At 39.8% G+C, this 19,376-nt stretch overlaps 2 protein-coding genes and 1 pseudogene across 6 annotated transcripts in view; 1 reads left to right on the top strand and 2 right to left on the bottom strand.

The window, feature by feature from the left end:
• Positions 1-427: 427 nt before the first annotated feature.
• Positions 428-10,870, bottom strand: LOC130457148 (V-type proton ATPase subunit E 1-like; annotated as a pseudogene).
• Positions 10,708-15,381, top strand: EMC4 (ER membrane protein complex subunit 4). 2 transcript variants are annotated; one of them, XM_001370341.5, is made up of 5 exons: positions 10,708-10,974; positions 13,554-13,668; positions 14,100-14,253; positions 14,596-14,756; positions 14,978-15,381. In XM_001370341.5, exons 1-5 carry the CDS (start codon positions 10,889-10,891, stop codon positions 15,011-15,013), a joined length of 552 nt encoding a protein of 183 aa, XP_001370378.1. In that variant the 5' UTR covers positions 10,708-10,888; the 3' UTR covers positions 15,014-15,381. The 2 variants fall into 2 exon arrangements, with proteins under 2 accessions (XP_001370378.1, XP_056666195.1); XM_056810217.1 differs by having other exon boundaries at positions 10,718-10,900.
• The window catches only part of SLC12A6 (solute carrier family 12 member 6), a 125,404-nt gene continuing 121,252 nt past the window's right edge, over positions 15,225-19,376 (bottom strand). For all 4 annotated transcript variants that reach the window (XM_056810216.1, XM_001370249.5, XM_001370307.5 and 1 more), the window contains one exon: positions 15,225-18,562. In XM_056810216.1, the coding sequence (XP_056666194.1) occupies positions 18,471-18,562 (92 nt within the window). In that variant the 3' untranslated portion in view covers positions 15,225-18,470. The remainder of the gene's footprint in view (positions 18,563-19,376) is intronic.

Below are 19,376 nucleotides of genomic sequence, written 5' to 3'. Positions count from 1 at the left end.
AACCAAAGGGAGAAGAAATATCTTCAAATTTCTTCAAATTTTAGATACTTTCATAACTCATTAATATAATAGTTGGAATGGATCCTGCCTTATCAGAGGCTTAATCCAAATATTTCCTGGTGACATTAGTACCAAACAATGTCCTGCAGAATTCTGGCATTTTCAGTTGGTCTATAACTTATAGTCTACTTTTTAAGGTATTAAAAAACTCTTATTTTATGGGGCAGCTGGGTAGCTCAGTGGATTAAGGGCCAAGCCTAGAGACCTACATTCAAATATGGCCTCAGACACTTCCCAGCTGTATGACCCTGGGCAAGTCACTTAACACCCAAACCCCCCCCACCCCCCCCATTGCCTAGCCCTTACCACTCTTCTTCCTTGGAAACAATACACACTATTGATTCTAAGGTAGAAGGTAAGAATTTTTTTAAAAAACAAAAAAACTTATTTTACAATCCCCATTATATATCCCAATGCTTCTAGCTGTTCTCTCTGGTAGAAATGCTTCCTGATCAACCTTGAAATTCATCTTTTTGGTCACAATCTTGTATGTAAAGATTGACTCTACCAAAGGGAGATCCTGTTTCTTGCATAAGAAAATCAATCATTCAAGGCTCTAGCAATTGTTATAAACCCTGAAGGACCAGACCATCTGAAAGCACCTGGCGCCTGGTTGTATTTTTCTCTACCTTAAAGAGTCTATGCTTTGCTTCACTTAATAAATCTCAGATGAGATATCTCTGGCTCTGCAGACTTTCAATTTTGTCTTATTTGTCAACTTAAATATCTGGGTATTTTTCTGATGCTCAATTTGTTTCTCCTCATAATATTTCATTCTTTTCAGTTTTTGTATTTGCACAGAACAACTTTTCTCAACACGGAATTCTATTTCTTCTGCTTGGCCATTGGTTTGAATGAGCACCATCATGTATTTGATCTGCTTTTGGATGTAGGCATAGCTGAGGGGCCTGGTGATAACAGGATAACATGGGCTACATGGAGCTGCCAGTCTCAGAGGACAGCAGGAAGAGAGGGCTATTGATTAGGTAACTTTTAGAAAGGAATATTTACTTCACAGATACATCAAGAATAAATAAACGAACACTTCTCCCCACACTGTGAAGGCATAATTTCTCCCTATGCTTCCCTCAGGAAGCAAAGGATAGATATTAGCCTAAAAACTTAGCTCTCTTCCTACACAGCATTGGTTCCACCAAGTTCATGTCCAAAGATGGCATAAGTACTGGATGAAATTTTCTACTAGGTTGGGGTCCCAAAAGTCACTTCCAAAGTTGTTCCTTGGTCCTAAGGGGGAAATCTGTTCTGAGGTACCTATAACATGTGGTTTGCATTCTGACTTCCAGATTCTTTTTCTTGAGCTCCTGACCTTGACTGTACATTCCTCTCCCTATACTAGCATGTAAAAGAATGAACAAGCAGGCTAAAGTAGATCTCTTTTCTTTGGGGTGTAAACCTCAAAATTTCTCAGACTTATGAATGTTAGGGGTTTCCCCCATTGGGGAATCTTCTACTTAAAAAAATTCCCTAGCAGATGGTGAGAACTCTACTTGAGTGTGGGGGCTCCTAGCTATGAGAGTGTCCCTGCTCCACCCTACTTAAGACTGCTTTAGGACAGAAAACTGCTTGCTAAACAATGAAAGTACTTTGATCCATGCTTATGGAAGGGACAGGAAGTTCTTTGAGTGGTGACTGTTTTAAAATTGATACAATGGGATGCTAGGTACCCATATAGGTGGGGTAACTTGTAAACTACTTAAACCTAAAAGGGTGATAACTTATTCAGAGGTTTTTTCTTAATGAAATTTGTCGACACAGCAGCATTTTTTTCTGACTTACTAAAGAGATTAAAACTACTCAGCTGTGAATTCAAAATGGGCAGTCCTTTAGAAACATCTACAGTGATTGGTAGATGTAAGGACTTAGGGGAGGTGACAGAGGAAATTTTGCCCTTAAAAATAAGAGCTTGGATCTCATTCAGGGATCTCGATTTCTGATTCTCATTCTGGAGGATCTCATTCTGAAGGAGAGCTCCTTGAGGAGCTCCTCTGAGGGGCTCTGTCCCTCTGGGGTAGGAGCTCTGGAGGCTCTTGAGAGAGGCCCTTTGAAACAATCTCTGGCTGGAAGACTCTTTGAGGAAGGACGCTGGCCTGGTGTCACTAGTATCCTTGTTTAGTCAGACCTTGTGGTGAGTGTTAAAAAACTGACTGATTTCTCTTTTAAGACTCAGGTCTAGGCCATATTGGCTTGAGGCCCTTCATAGTTATTCCTTTCTTACTCTCTCTCTCTTTCTTTGATTACTCATTGTATTGTTAATTAAAATCTCTATAAAACCCAATTGACTTGGGTATTTGAATAATTGGGAATATTTCCCTGGCGATCACCTTATATTTGATTTTAAAACCCAAGACACTGTATTTCTGCGGTCAAATTTACTCACCCTCTCTTATATCTATCACAATTTATATCTTCCACTATTTTAATCACTACAGTTTAAGACTTCAACCATTTTAAATCTCACAGGGGTCATATGGTCTCAGAGAGTAAGAGGGCCCGGAGGTCTTCCCCCTTATAGCTTAGTTTTTCATAGCTTGTCATCACACCACCAGAATTCTGTTGAAGACAATGAAGTAAAGAAGTGGTCAACATTCACTCAGGTACTTTTGAAGATGCTGATAACTGGATATGTAGCCAACTGAAAAAAATCTCCTCCCAACCATATGGTTCGCTAAATAAAACTAATTATAGTATGTCCCCACATGCTCCACAATCTTTCCAAGGCGCTTTCCTTACATGACATCATTATTCTTCTGGGAGCAGCTACTTAGTGTCCTTTATGTACAGGTGCCATCTGAGCAGGCCAATAGGGTCTCTACTTGTGCCAGAGCCCCATTACACAGAAATCAGAAGTCATTCTCCCACATATATACCTGAGAATTTTAGGCATAGGTGATATAGACATCAGTTTTTTTGGTATTATGTTAGGGGTGCATACTGAGTGATATAATACCTAAAATTCCATCAGTAAGACATTCATTCTATAGGCTAGAGCTTTTACTAGCCTTTGTATATAAAAGTTCTTCAGTGATAGAAGCACAGTCAGCCATGTAGGAGAACCAGGAGAGAAAAGTGCCAAGAAAATTTAGAAAGAAGAGAGTATCAATATATTGATAAATCAATAAACATTTATTAAGGAACTACACAAAAAGAAACTGTGCTAAGTGCTAAGAATTCAAAAGACATTCCCTCCCCTCAATGAGCTTACAATCTAATTGGGGAAAAACATACAAAAAAGTATATACAAAGCAAGCTATATACATGATATATAAGAAATAAATTAAAGAGGGAAAGTATTGGAATTAAGAGTATTAAAGAAGAGAAGGTGATCAATAATGTCAAAGGCATGTGAGATGTCCAGAAGGATGAGGACTGAAAAAAAAAACCCAACCCATTAGAGTTGCCAAATAATACATTATTGGTAACTTTAGAGAGAACTATATCTGTTGAATGATTTAATTGAAAGCCAGACTGAAAAAAGTTAAGAGAGTGAAAGAAAGCAAAGACTTCCCTTTGTAAGCTATAGATAGAATTCTCAATTATAGATGGATTTCTCAAGATGTTTAGCCACAAACAGATGGAGATAAAGCTATAACATGACAACTAACAGAGCTAGATGGATCCAGTGAGGGTTGGTATTTTTTTTTTAAGGATGAGAAGATATGGACATGTTTTTAGGCAGCAAAGGAAGTAGTCAGTAGACAAGGAGAGTATGAAGATGAATGATAGGATGAGATTAATAGAGTGGGCAATCTGTTGAAAAGGATGGAATGGAATGCGATCACTTGAGCAGAGAGAAGAGTTTGCCCTGGCAAGAAAAATAATCACCTCTTCATGTGAAACAGTGGTAGATGAAGACATAGTTAAGAAGGCATCTGTGCTATATGAGATAAAAAGAAAGTGAGAAGATGGAGATCTTTGAGGGATTTTTTAGTGAAATATGAGGCAAGATTCTCAACTGAGAGTGAGGAATGAAGAGCTATATGAGGCTTGAGGAGGGATGAAAAAGTTTGAAATAGCTGTTGTTGTGAATGGGATAGTGAATTGATTAAGGAGGTAATAAAAGCACAACTTTGCTATAGTGAAGGCAAAGTGCAGATTATGCAATTTAAATTTATTGTGGACCTAGTCAACAGTTTCATGGTTTTTCTCCATTTATATTCAGTGGCACATGAATAGGAGTGAAAGCAGGAGATGGTGGGAATATTAATCCTAGGTGCAATTTCACAAAAAAAAAAATTGATATACCCTGTGAGAAAGAAAGAAGCTGAAGTCAACTTAGAAGAGAAGTTTAATAGTAAATATCTGTAGCAGTTCTGCAGAGAAGCAGCAGTAGTGTAGAGGACTGGTAGCTGAAGAAATGGAGTGAGATACAATCAGTCCCATGAAAAGTGATCTTGCCATGTTCCAGCTATGTAGCAGGTGAGATGCAATCCTAGAAGCATCATTTGTCTTATGCAGTGTTTCCTACCACTTTTATTAAGGAAATTTATTGGAAATTATGTTCCTTTCTGTGTGAGGAATTGCTGCTTAGTTCCTATTAAAAGCTTTGCAATTTGATTGTTTCTGGACTGCTAGTAGAGGATGTATGAAATAGGCCCTTGGAACATTATTTATAACTAAGATTACTCCGAGAGAGAGACAGAGACAGAGACAGAGAGACAGAGACAGAGAGAGAAAAAGAAAGACAGAGACAGAGACAGAGACAGAGACAGAGTGAGAGCAGGAAAGAAGGTAGATCCATTATTTATGGAAAGCTAGGGATAGAAAAAAAAGAGAGCTCACATGATTCACAGTGTCCTCATAATGTTAAAAGAATGCTCCTAGAAATATTTGATTCCATATATGTTGGTATATTATTGGTAAATAAGTACTTAAATCCTTCAACTTCAATACTTTTACTAAACAAAGAAAAATAATAAATCATACATATTTTTTCTTTAGTTAAATATTTTCACCTCTGCCAATATCAAATGGGAATAGTTATAAATTAGAGGATATGGATTTATATTATAGTTACTAATAAGAAATGTCTACTGAGGTTGTTGTTGTCCAGCCATTTCCATAGTATCTGAGTCTTTGTGATCCCATTTTTTTCTTGGCAAAGATATTAGAGTAGTTTGCCATTTCCTTCTCCAGCTCATTTTCTAGATGAGGAATTGAGCAATCAGGGTGAAGTGACTTGCCCCAGGTTACAAAGTGACTAGTAAGTAAGTGTCTAAGACCAGATTTGAATTCATGAAGATGAGTTTTACTGGTGCCAGACCCAGCACTCTATCTTCTGGTGCCACCTAGCTGCCCTCCATCTTTGTTACATAGGTGTAACATTTACTCCCTCAAGTAATACATCAATAGGCTGCAATGTTCCAGTTCACAAATGAGTTGGTTCCACTGTCACTGACAGACAGCAATATGGTGAAGTGGGAGGGGAAAAAAAGGATTTGGAATAAGGGGATCTGGGTTCAAATCCAAGATCTGCTAACTACCAGCTATTTGACTCTTGGCAAATCATTTAATCTCTTTGAGCCTTATTTTCCTCATTTATAAAGTGAGGAAACTACATGGCCTCTGATGTCTCTTCCTATTCTAAATTAATGTTTCTATGAATCAAATGTTACTAGAGCATTGCCAGTATTTTTTTTTTCAATTTGAACTGATTTTATTTTGGGCCTCAGGTATGTCCACCTTCATTCCTCCTTGGGTGGCCACTTCACAGTCTCTTCTGTGTTTGTAGTCAAACAAACCCACACTCTTAGGGAGACTTACTTCCACCAAGATTCGGCTCCACTTTGTTCTGGCTCTTTGGCTCTAGTTTCCAACCAATGACATGGACAGTAGGCTCAGAGCATAGCCAACAATTTGAAGGTGCCCATAGGCTTGACTGCCAGTATTTTTTAATGCAACCTTTTGTTTAGTTATAAAACACGTTATTCTTAAAAAATATAGCATATTCAATATCAAAGGTGCCAAGCATACTGTAAAACTTAAAATTTCTTATACTTATGAATGTTGGAAATTCCCTATTGGGAAATTTCATACTTGAAAATTTTCCTACTGATAGTAAGAACTCTATTGGAATGTGAAACTCCTTGGCATGGGAGGATCCTTCTCCTCCCTACTTAAGACTACTTTAGGACAGAAACCTTTTGCTAAACAATGGAAAGGGCTTTGACCTATGCTTAAGCATAGAACAGGAAGTTCTTTGAGTCATGATTGATTTTAGAATTGATACAATAGAGATACTTGGAATGACAGAACCAGGTCTTGGAACTTACAATCTCCACCCTACTCAGAGTAACAGGATTTAGGAAGGGCTGCAGCAAAGATCAAGATTTAATTATTTGAGAATATGACCTTCAACAGACATGTGCAAAGGAAACAGACCTCTGGTCCTGGGTTAAGCTAGAGCCACCATTGGCACAGGGGAGACATCGACAGTGATTGGTAGATGTGAGAACTGAGGGGAGGGGACTTAGATGGTTTCCTTAAAGATAGCGGGGTCTGAGGACAGAAAGGAGGGAGTTTTGCTCTGAGAGGTTTTGCTCTGAAGGAGTCTGAGAGGAGAGAGGTCCTGGAGGGAGAGCTCCTGGAGAGATCTGAGAGGAGGGCTTGCTCTGAAGGAGGCTGGAGGTGAAGGCCCCTGAGACTGTTTCTCCATTTTGGTCACGTGAGTGATAGGGACTGATCTCTTTTCTTTGTCTCAGCTATCTAAGGGCTTGGGCCTTTGGCCCAGCCTAAGCAGAGGGGGTATTTAAGCCCTACTCCCTTCTCTCCCCTTTCTCTCCCCTTTCTCTCTCTCTCTCTCTCTCTCTCTCTCTCTCTCTCTCTCTCTCTCTCTCTCTCTCTCTCTCTCTCTCTCTCTTTCTCTCTCAAAACTTTCTTTCTCCTGTTTGTAATTAAAAACTCCATAAAGGGTTGACTGCTGCCTTGAGTTTTCATTTAGGAATTACATAGCTGAATTCCTTGGCGACCTTAAATTAATATATATCAGTCTTTTAAAGTGATTTCCATATCACAATACCTCAGAATATAGGAGGCTAAGTTCAGGGCTAGTTATGCTTGGTCAGGTGGCACTTTAGAGTTAGCAGACCAAAAGACTGTTTCCACTGAATATTATGTATCTTTTAGCAAATATCTCTAGCCTAGTATTCATAAATCTTATGGTAAGAATGGATCCTCTAGAGGAAGTTGAATATTATTCTTAGGTGATACTGTTGTCTATACTATGTACAACATTCTTCTGGTTCTGCTCATTTCACTTTGCATGATTTCATGAAAGTCTTCCCAGATTTTTCTGAAAGCATCCTGCTTATCATATCTTATAGCAAAACAGTATTCCATCACAATCATATAACACACTTTGTTTAGTCATTCCCCAATTTCCAATTCTTTACCATCCCCCAAAGAGTTACTATAAATATTTTTTTCCATATAGTTCCTTTTCTTTTTTCTTTGACTTCTTTGGATTTCAGACCTTGTAGTAGTATTGCTACATCAAAGGATATAGGCAAAGTTTTATAGTCCTTTGGGCAAACTGCTTTCTATTATGGTTGAAATAGTTCACAACTCCACTAACAGTGCATTACTGTCCCAATTTTTCCACATTCTCTCCAACATTTTCCACTTTCCTTTTGTGTCATAGTAACCAATTTGATATATATGAGGTAGTATCTCTGAGATGATTTAGTTTACACTGCTCTAATCAAAAGTGATTTAGAGCAATTCTTCTTTTGAAAATTGCCTGTAAATATCCTTTGACTATCAATTGGATAATGGCTTGTATACTTATAAATTTGACTCAGTTCTTTACATATTTGGGAAATTAAGGTTTTATCAAAGAAACTTGCTGCAATTTTTTTTCTTCCCAGTTTCCTGCTTTCCTTTTAATCTTGGCTACATTTGGTTTTGTTTTACAAAGCCTTTCTAATTTAATGTGATCAAAATTGTCCATTTTACTTTCTGTAATGCTTTTTATCTATTGTTTGGTCATAAATTTTCCCTTTATCCATAAATGTAGTAGATAAATGATTCCATGGCCTCCTGATTTACTTGTATTACCCTTTATGTCTAAATCATTAATAAAGTTTGACCTCATCTTAGTATACAATGTGATATGTTGGTCTATGCCAGTGATGGTGAACCTTTTAGACACTGCATGCTGTGGACCTCACCAAGTTCCCGGGCATCCTGTTACCCCAAACAGGGGAGGTAAAAAGGAGGGGAATGGCCCAGGCACTCCACTCAGGGAAGGGAGTAAACACTTCCATTGAGCTGTTGGGCAGAGGGGTGGGGAAGCTGGGTGGAGAGGGGGAACAGAGGAATTCTGGTGGGCAATGGCTTGCATGCCCACAAAGTGGTCTCTGAGTGCCATATTTGGCACATATACTATAGGTTTGTCACCACAAGTCTATGCCTAGTTTCTGCTGAGTTGCTTTCCAGTTTTCCTGTCAATTTTTATTAGATATTGACTTTTTTGTTGCAAATCTTAGATTTTGGGGTTTGTCAAACACTTAATCACTATGGTGACTTATTTTTATTTTTAAAAATTTTATTTATTTAATTTAGAATATTTTTCCATGGCTACATGATTCATGCTCTTTCCTTCACCTCCTCCCTCCCAACTCCCAGAGCAAAGGAGCAATTCCACTGGGTTTTACCTGTATCATTGTTCACTATGGTGATTTAATAATATGTATTGTGTACCTAATTTTTTCCACTGATCCACCAGTGGCACGTCACTGTTTTGACTTCATTGTCTTCTTCTGAGTTTGTCTTGATATTGCCCATCTTCATAGTAACTTTATATGGTCAGGGTTTTCTTGTTTGCTCACTTTTCCAGCCTATATCTTGACTTTTAACTTTAGGTTAAAGTTGGGCTCTGTTCCTATGGTGGAAGGCACTGTCTCAAGCTTTAGGTCTTTTTTTGCTGCTGTTTTCAGAGCTAGCTTTGGGGGTCTGTAGGTGTTTGCTGCTTCCAAGGTAATATGATATAAAGGGAGATATGGTAACCACTCTTCTGTCCTGTGCTCTGGTCATTATTGAGGAAGGAATCTTACCCCCTTTTGGCACCAGCACTAGCATTCCTCCTGGCCCTGGCACTGTGACAAGGTCCCCCACTCTCCTGGAAACCTCAATTGCTATTGCTCCCCTGTATCTTCGAATTGAGACTAAGGTCCCTACTCTTCTATGAGTGACAACATGCATTCCTCTCTGCCCTGGAACACTTCCAGGGTTCCTGCTCCCTTGGGGCCCACAAGTGTTATTGGTTTTTTTGGCCCTAAGACTGCTGACTATAATAATTTATGGTCAGTACAGCAGGTGACTTGCTAATATCACACAATGAAATACCAGGTTATGCAATGTCACACCTGAATCATTAAGTGATATGCCTGTTCATGCAATGACATGCTTTGCTTGCAATGGCACATCTGTGTCACACAGTGGAACAAGTACATCAAGCAATGACATGCCTGCATCACACAACACCCTAGCATCACAATGACATACTGGTGCCAAGCAGTGATGTGTCTGCACCATGCAGCTTCATATAATGACATGTCATGCAGTGATATGAAGTGGCACTTTTATATCACACAGTGTACATTTGCCATACACAGAAAACACCTGCAGCATGTAGCAACACACCTCTGCCAACCAGTGATGTACTTTTCATGCAACAATATGCAATAGATCTGTTCAATGCAATGGCAGCCAGTATCATGCAAGGACATATAGCATCATGTCAGAAACAATATGCCTGCATCACACAACGGTATTCCTTGTCTTCTAATTCATTTACTGCAGAATGGAGCTAGAGAAAGTTATGAAACTATGTTGACTGTCTCCACTACAAATCTGACTAATTGCAACTGAAAATGAGGGCTGTAGGGGAAGGAGAAAGGAGTGTAGTAGCTAGCGCAGAGGTGCAGCTGTGAGGCCCTTTTAGGTCTCCCCCTTACTTCGGGCCCCCACCCAACTCCACTCCTGCCTTTTCAATTTCAATGACTTGTCTTGCTCCATTAGATTGTAAGCATCTTGAGGGTAGTTACGGTTTTATTTTTCCTATGTGTATTTCCAGGTCTTAGAACAGTGACTGGCACATAGTAGGGGCTTAATAAATGTTTATTTATGGACTGTCTAACTGGTGAGTGTATCACAGGAAAGGGCAATAGGAAGAAGCCAGCTGGTCAATTAACACATATTTACTAGCCACAGAACATATGTAAAGAGGCTATTCCGTATCTTTTCTCTCACACACAGAGATTTATTAGCAAATTTCTAAGCAGAGTCCTCCATTTCCCATCCACAAGCCTTCAAGCGCCCAGAAAAGACTTGTCGATTCTTAAGTGTGCATCACGTAGGGGAGCTGCGAGAAGTTAAGGCACAACTGGCCCAGTATCAAGTACAAGGGGAATGGGCGGGTAGGCTTAGGAGAGAGGAGAGCTGATAGATGAGGAAGGGGGCGAAGGGAGAGGGAAGAGGGGAAGAGCTTGTAGCGGAGAGGATCAGACTCTACAAGGTAGAAAAGCTCGACCCTTTAATAAACTGTAGGTCCCGCCCCCTTACCCTTCTCCTCCCACTCACGTTCCATACAACCCAACCCACTCCTTCTTGGTCGGATCTAGACAGGAAATGACGTTATCAGGCATACCCGGAAGTGCTGCTGGGAGATCAGCCCAGGGTCTTGTGGGGTGCTTTCTCGAGCTCTGGGGTTGTCTCCGCGGGAGGGCGGTCGCGGAACCCGGTCCATCCCGGGGAACGTCGCAGTCCGAACCAGCTTCCTTCTCCGCTGCATTCGGAAGCGGTCGTTGCCATGACAACCCAGGCAGGTTTGGTGGCGAACCGAGGCCGGCGTTTCAAATGGGCCATTGAGCTGAGCGGGCCGGGAGGTGGCAGCAGGTGAGGCGTGAGCAAAGAGGAGGGAAGGGCGGGGAAGATTTATTCTCTGCCAGCCGGGCCAGGAGAAAGAGGATGGAACTAGGGAACTCATTCTATAAATATGTTATTAAGCGCCTACTGTGTACTTGGCCCTGTGTTATATTTGCCCCAGGGATACAGATACTCTACTGTCCTTGTTCATCTAAAGCTTACCCATAGACACACCACCCTCGTGTGACAGGGAAGAGGGACACCCTGCCAGGCCAGGCAAGACAAGACAGTCTGAGACATTGGTGGAGGGAGGAACTTTTAAATTCTTCCTGGGAAGACTTAAGGAAATTGGCATCTCACGGACCTTGAAGGAAGGAAGCAACCTCAACAGACGGACATTGAATGGGACAAGATCAATCAATGAAATCTACAAATTTCATTTATAATTTAAATTATGTACATATTTCTACAGAAAATTATAAATCAGTAGTAAACATTCAAGAACCTACTGTATGCCTGGCATGAGTTCATTCTAAGCATGGGGGCCAGGATAAGAATAGGGGACACCAGGCCAATTTCAGGTGAAACAGAAGTGAAATAAAGCAAAACAGATAAGCTGGAGCCAAATTGTAGACGGGCTTAATTGCTAGTTAGTTTATAATAATTTATTATGGGCTTACTACTTGCTAGGTACTTTAAGGGATAGGAATGCAAAGAAATGCAAAAATTACAACCTCTGTCCTCAAAGAGTTGGCATTCTGATGTTGGAAAGAATATGAAATCACTGAATAAGGACATACTTGATAAATCGGAGTCAGTCTCAGAGGGAAGGTTTCTTGCAGAAGGTGGATTAAGACGAAGGAAGCCAAGAGGCAGAGGCAAAAGTGGAGAGAACAGTTTAGGCCCAGTGGTCAGCTACTGAAAAGGCATGGAGCCAGGAGATGGAGTAACACTTGTAAGGAAGTCAGCCAATATCCTTCTAATATAGAGTATGTTGAGTGAAGCAAAGAGTAAGAAGACTAGAAATGTAAGAAGGGGCCAGGCTATGACAAGCCAAATTAAATGGCAAACAGGAGTGCAGAAGAGACCTGAGGCAGGGAGACAAATCAGGAATTTAAACTTTATTAGCTGCCACTAAGGTATTTTGGGTAGAATTAGATAGAATTAGAGCTATGCATTAGGAATATTATTATGAATTCCAGCGGCGAAAAGGAAGAACCTGAGAGGGGACAGGTTAGAGGGTAGGAGGCTTACTTTGTCAGTGGAGGGTAGGGGACAGATAAGAGACTTAGAGGTAAAATCAGTAGTTGTACCACCTTTAGTTGAGGCCATTTTCACCTCTTGCTTGTTGTTAAGTCATATCCAAGTCTTCATGACCACATTTGTGAGGAGTTTTCACAGCAAAGATACTGAAATGGTTTGCCATTTCCTTCTCAAGCTCATTTTACAGCTGAAGAACTAAAGCAAACAGGGATAAGTAACTTGTGTAGAGTCATAACCAGTAAGTATCTAAGGCCAGATTTGAACTCATGAAGATGAGTTTTCCTGAGTTCAGGCCCAATGCATTATTTTATCTGCTGGGCACCTAGCTGCCTGACCTCTTGCCTAAATTTTTGCCAATTGCCTTCCATCTTACATAGTGATGCCAGATGAATTTCTTTAGACACAGATCTGACCATGTGATTACCCAACTGCTTCAGGGGCTTCCTGAAACTTTTGAGCCCTACACAGTCTTATCCTATCTTTTTAGCTTCAGTGGGTGTTACTCCTCCCAAATGATGTCATCTGGTCAAACCAAACTTTTCTCTTCACACAGAATATGCCATCTCCCTTCCTGGTGCTTTTGCACGGAATGTTTTATATATCTGGAATATACTCCATCCTTACCTCCTTTGAACCCCTCTTTTCCTAGAAGAACCATATTCTGGATTTAAACTTTCCTTATTTCCCCAACTGCTAGTGCCCTCCCTAAAACTTAACCACTTTGAACATCACAAAATTTTATGCTATGTATGTTTTTATATTTGCTTGCCTCCCCAGTTTGAATGTAAACTCCTTACAAGCAGAAATTTTTTATTTGCATTTTTATGATGGGCACCTAACATAGTACATGGTACATTGTAGGTACTTAATAAATATATAATCTAAAAACTCACTCAGTGGTCATAGATCAGGACTAGGAAGAGCCCTCAAGGTGCCATCTATTCTTTTTTTTTTTTTTAATAACCCTTAACTTCTGTCTTAGAATAAATATAATTGGGGGGGGGGGAGAAGGGGGGTTGTTAAGTGATTTGCCCAGAGTCATACAACTAGGAAATACCTGAGGTCAAATTTGAACCCAAGTTTTCCCAAATCTAGGCTTGACTCTATCCATTGAGTTGCTTAGCTGCCCAGAGATGCCATCTAGTCTTAAAATAATTTTTTAAACAAATGATTCAAAATTATGAGGATGGGTGACTTGGGAGGATGGAAATGCTAGCCCAGAAAGAAGTTAGGGGAAAAGGCAGGGTTTTTTTGGGTGGATGGGTAGGTGAGGGCTCGTTAGGAGATTATGTGGGAGATAAGTTTGGGAAAACCCCTAGCCTCTGCTTCTTGATCTGGTTCTTTAGAGGCCGAAGTGACCGGGGAGGTGGTCAGGGAGATTCCATGTATCCAGTGGGTTACTTGGACAAGCAAGTACCTGATACCAGCGTACAGGAGACAGACCGGATCCTGGTTGAAAAGGTACAGAAATAGGAAGAGTATGGTCATGGGTGGTTGGTACCTTTAAAGCCCTTGAGAAAGTACCTTTCTTAAGTGGTCTAAAGACTAATTCATTAAAAATAAAGGACCCATAAAACAAAAACTTGGGCCTTATAGTGACATCCCTTGGGACAAAAACGGGGCAAGAATAGAGAATAAAATCCATCTATTTCCCCCCTTTCTGAAGCAGGAAATTGGAGAAAAGGTGATTCCTGGATAACTTCATGGAAAATGGCTTAAAATTTTTAGGCCTCTTACTGCTATTTTCTAATCTTTGGATGAGATATCCTCAGATGGCAGCAGAAAACCCAAGTGGAAAGCATCCTACTGACAAACCTTGGTGAAAGTAACCAACCATTATATTGAGGGTGTCAATAGTGATAAAACTGAAATGACTATATGTTTTCTTCTAGCGTTGCTGGGACATTGCTCTGGGTCCCCTCAAACAGATCCCCATGAACCTTTTTATCATGTATATGGCAGGCAACACTATTTCCATCTTTCCTACTATGATGGTGTGTATGATGGCTTGGCGGCCCATTCAAGCACTTATGGCCATTTCAGCCAGTAAGTATTCTTGGTGTAGTGAGACATGCATTGTGTTTTTTAAGCAGCTTTACTATAGAGGGAACCACAGTCTAGCTTTTCCAAAATGTGGGAGGCACATGTTTTCCATAGAGTCTTTGGGGTCCAAAAGCAAATTCACTAGGGGATATCCCCATTGAAGTAACTTGGCACAAAGTCCTTTGAAAAGGGAAGCTAAATTGCTTCTATTTGAGTTTTTATTTTCCCCTATAATCAGTACCTCATCAAGCAGTCCAGTTTTAGTATTGAATGTATTATATTAGTCTAACATGACCTTGGATCTGTCTGATATAAGTTTTTTTATACCTCTCATTGCCATTGCAGCTTTCAAGATGCTGGAGAGTTCAAGCCAGAAGTTCCTCCAGGGCTTGGTTTATCTCATTGGAAACCTCATGGGGTTGGCTTTAGCTGTCTATAAGTGCCAGTCAATGGGGTTGCTGCCCACACATGCATCAGACTGGTTGGCTTTCATTGAACCCCCTGAGGTAAGACAAAAAGGAAGTTCTATTTGACTGGGTTATCTACCTTATTTGTCAGAAAGTAGGGTTGATGTTAGAAGACCAAACTTAGGGGATAAGGTCCATAGGGAACTTTAGAAAATATCTTTCAGTAGGTGATGAAAAGCATGAGAACTTGGTGTGAAAGATTATAATATAGCTTCTCATTAAGTTCCTTTAATCTTTATCATTTTCTTTTTTTTTTTCAGAGAATGGAGTTCAGTGGTGGTGGGCTACTGTTATGATCAGGGGAAAACATGAACTGGCACCTTGGATCCCATTTGATTTTTGTCACTTGTCCCTTCTCAGTAGCACCTCAGTCCATTCTGCTTTGCAAGTCTCCTGTCAGCATTGGAGACTTTGGCAATTTCTTTTATCAAAGGTAAAAAGAAACAGCTTATAGGGCAAAAGTTCTATAGAGTAACTAACAATAAAGAAAAACTACAGTGATCCTTCTGGCTGAAAATAATGTAAAAAACTTTATTTATGTTTCCAATACAGAGCAAAAACAACAATCAAAACCATAATTCCATGTAAACAAAAGAGTGGCTGCTTCTGCCTCTCCTTTCAATAAATTAAACTGTTCAGAATGACTCTTGGAAAAGAAAACAAAGTTGCATGAGTTCCCTTAAATCCATTTTCCTTAAAATGAAAGTTCTAACTCTAAATGACATGAATTAGAGGGGACAAATACTGCTGGAGACAGTTGCGGCAGAGTTGTACAAATTAATGCTAGCTTCAGATTATACATGATGAGAAGAAAAAATGAAAAACTATATTACTACCAGACTGAACCTGGGCTTTTTCTACCTGCCATATTTTATTTAACTTGGGGAGAGGAAGGTGACTGTGCTTTAATCCATCACAGGGTAGGGAATGGGTTCCTTAGGGAGAGGCAGTCCCCAGCTGCCACAAGAAGCTGTGAGGCATATATGAATGTGAAATAGTGTCCAATCCCCTGCTAAAAGACTCACCTCAGCATGATTTTTAATTCAGCAAGTGAAGGAGGAAACCAATAGCAAGAGGATGTTTGACGCTACACTCCCTGGGAATATTATGGCTAAATCTCCAAATTTGATCTTGTTCCAAAGGTAGAAGGCTCTTCCCTTCCCTTGCTTCTGAGAAAGCAGACAGCCCTTTCCCTAAGGGGCATTCTCTTGTGGAGTTTTCAGTATTGCTCTACTTTGCAATGACTGAGAGACACTTTGTGGATACAAGAGACAAAATACACACATAATGTCCCATACAGAAATAAGAATGAGTCTGGGCAGGGGGCGATACTCTGTCATGTAATAATATAAAAAAACAAACAAAACAAATAGATGCAGAGGGGCTATACAAATAAACCTCTAGCCCCCTTTAAAATATTTTGATGGTAAGCTTCAGGGAGAAATTCTTAAAGTCTTTTATTTTTCTATCTAGATTATGTTTAATTTATTCTACCTGATCTCTAAAAACATCACCCTTTGTTGGGGTAGGGGGAGTGCTGCTCAGATAAACTAAAAAGCTCATCAGGACATGAAATGATCGTTTTGGTTACAAAATCTAGGTTTTGGGGTAGAACAAATGAAGTTTTCTTCTGGTATTGAACTCCAGTCTATATTATAAAAAGGAAATTGGGATAGGGAAAAGAATAAGAAATAGAAGATATAACATAAGCCATAAACAGTCACTACTATTTCCTTCCTGACACTTTGGAGGAAGAAACTGGAACCAAGGTTTAATACCTTGACCTGTTCAAGGAAGAAAGGAACTACAGTTGATTGTTTTTACTATTCTAATTTGTATTTGGCTACTAGTGATTTTCTTCTTTTATAATGAAGGGTTGCCTTCTCTATCCATGGAACTAGCTGAATCATCTGTTGCACGTTCTGAATCTAAAAGGACTCATTTAAAATGCTACTAAGTGAGAAAAGAAGGGAGAGATTTTTAGAATAATCATGTAACAGCTGAGTCCATGATGTGGCCATGGGCCTAGGCAAAGTAGCAGTGTTACAAATCTGTAACAGAAAGAAAGGTTTCAGGCTAACTTCGGATCTCTGAAATTATTGCCCATGTCATCTCACATGTAAATCTTTATATAAAGATTCCTATGCCTGGAAGCATCTGGTGATTGACAAAAAAAAAAAAAAGAATATTTAACTTGCAGAATGACCCTTTAGTATCTCATACCATTCTGGGAACGCAAAGGAAATTGGCAACCATAAGGCTTTTGATTGATCTCTAAGCCCAGAGCCAGGTCTTTACAATCAAAGTAAAGGAGAAAATTGAAGGAAATGGCAATGTCCTTCCCCACCCTAAAACAAAAACCTAATTATTAAATTGGGCAATGCTATCAATTTTCCCACTTCACCTTAATTAAAAAAACCAAGCAACACAATGGCTGATAGAACCTGGAACTTCTTCTTAAGCAAGGCCAATGTCAATTCATATTCTTTGTCACTTGAAGGAAGGAAGGGGAATTTAGCAATGCAGTGACTTTGGCACTGTAGATTAAGGTATGGCACCAGAACTTTCGATTCCATTGCTGAATTTACAGTTATAATATTGGCCCATCTTAAAGTCATTTAATCCTTAAGGCAAATTAGCCAATCTCCCTACTGTTTGCCTTTGTGGCTCTGTACTGTGCCTGCTAAATAGAGAGGGTGAGAGGAAAAGTGAGAGAAGCCCAGTAAATTTCTCATTACTTTGCAAGTTTGTTTATTTTGCTCAAGTCAATCATCTCTAAGTATCCATGGATTATAATTGTGTCAGTCTGAGCAGCTAGCTGGGGTTTGCATCATCTAGATAACACTCCTTTTTAAAAAAGTAATTTCCAGTGTAACATTGCCTTACAGTAATACCACAAAATGGGCTAAGTTTGGAAAAATTCAAACATTCAGTGTACACAAGTTGTACATACATGCTTTATCCTGGGATCAGACTAAAGAGCAGCATCTATTGGGGATGGGTGTCCAAGTTTTTCCAGAAAGGACTTTGTATAGATTCATTTCATTCTTTGCAGTACCACGACATGTACTTGAAAGGCAAACGATAACAGCACTGAAGATGAGATGAGAAAGTTTTCCATATGGGTTACAAAGATACTGAGATGCCATATACTTGTGGCTGTGGATTTTTCTGTTGGAATGTTGTTATACTTCTCTGAGCATCATCCTTGGACTAAACATCCTGGAGTTCAAAGTTTCTGCAGATCAAAATTGAGCAAAGGTTTCTGAGATCCATTTTGCAACTTCAGTCTTTCCCAAAGCAAAATGACCATGCCTCTTGTCCTATTTAAATTTACCCTCTGATCCTTGCTCCTCGCTGCCTCAACTCTTTGTCTTTTCTGGTGGTAATGTGCCCTAGACTGGGCAATGACAAGATTTTTAGATTCCATGGATGATGTGGGAATAATTCATTTATATAGTGCTTTCTAGTTACAAAGCATTTTACACACTTCTCATTTGACTTGCATCTTTTAGAAGGAGGAGGCGGGATCAAGTGGGAGGAAGGGCAACTCCAACTCCCTTTTGCACTAAAGCACAGGAACAGGAGGTCTTGAGGCTCAGCTCCGCAAAAGTTCAGCATCATGTGTACAGAAAACAGCCCTCTGGTCCATTGGGAATGGCAGCAAATAAAGTGCCAGATCATCTGAGAATTTTTTGTGGATTATTGAAATATGTGAAGAGGGTTAGGTCAAACTTAACAGATCAAATGCAGTTAGGAATAGATGGTGATCACCTCACTGCCACCACCTCGTACAAGGAGGACACGCTCAAGCCCCTCTGTAAGTACCTCCAAGAATTCCATATCTAGACAAAAAGGTCAAGGAGCCAACCAGAATATTAGCACATTCAACTTTGTATCATGACACCTAAAGACTTTTTGTCTTCACAGAATTGCAATAAGTATCATATCATGGTTTACCAGCTAGGATTAGAGGGGAACTGATTCATGGATTTAATTTGGTCCTGTGCAAGAACAATTCGGGAACCTTCTAATCCCATATTGGACATCTTCCCCATTTTATACAAAGGATGTGTTTTGGAAACCTCAAAATTGTGGACTTCCTCATGTGATTTTGTATTCACTTAAAACAGCAATATTCATATTAAAACTGCAATGATAAGATCCAGAAGTTCACTAAAACGTGAACCTCCAACGTATATTTTTTCTAAAACCCTTACCTTCCATCTTAGAATCAATACTGTGTATTGGGTTCTAAGGCAGCAGAGCAGTAAGAGCTAGGCAATGGGGGTTAAGCAATTTGCCCAAGGTCACACAGCTAGGAAGTGTCTGAGGCCAAATTTGAACCCAGGACCTCCCATTTCTAGGGCTGGCTCTCAATCCACTGAGCCACTTGGCTGCCCCCTCAAACATTATTAATACAAGTTTCCAAGATTAATATGACTTCTATCATTTCCTCTTCCCCACCAAAAGTCCTTGCCACCTTCTCCCAGAGAGTTGATCTTATGGGTAGAGGGCTCAAAGAATATTGAAGCCTCACAGGATATCCAAAACTATTCCTTGTTTGAAGATGGGGAAAAGAACTTTCCCTTCAGATACAGAAAGCTTTATAAAATCTCCACCTTATAAATCCTTGTTAAATAATTTTAAAAGTCATGA

The sequence above is a fragment of the Monodelphis domestica genome, chromosome 1, assembly GCF_027887165.1.
Source record: "Monodelphis domestica isolate mMonDom1 chromosome 1, mMonDom1.pri, whole genome shotgun sequence".
In the NCBI taxonomy this organism is placed as follows: Eukaryota; Metazoa; Chordata; class Mammalia; order Didelphimorphia; family Didelphidae; genus Monodelphis; species Monodelphis domestica.
Note: the sequence above shows the minus strand (reverse complement) of the source record. Positions and strands in the feature narration are given on the sequence as shown.

What these genes read in the sequence shown, in the direction of transcription:
- EMC4 (XM_001370341.5), top strand. Translation starts at nt 10,889, where the DNA reads ATGACAACCCAGGCAGGTTTGGTGGCGAACCGAGGCCGGCGTTTCAAA. An exon ending in ACTTATGGCCATTTCAGCCA is followed by an intron (nt 14,254 to 14,595) that starts GTAAGTATTCTT and finishes TTGCCATTGCAG; the next exon opens with CTTTCAAGATGCTGGAGAGT. An exon ending in CTTTCATTGAACCCCCTGAG is followed by an intron (nt 14,757 to 14,977) that starts GTAAGACAAAAA and finishes TTTTTTTTTCAG; the next exon opens with AGAATGGAGTTCAGTGGTGG.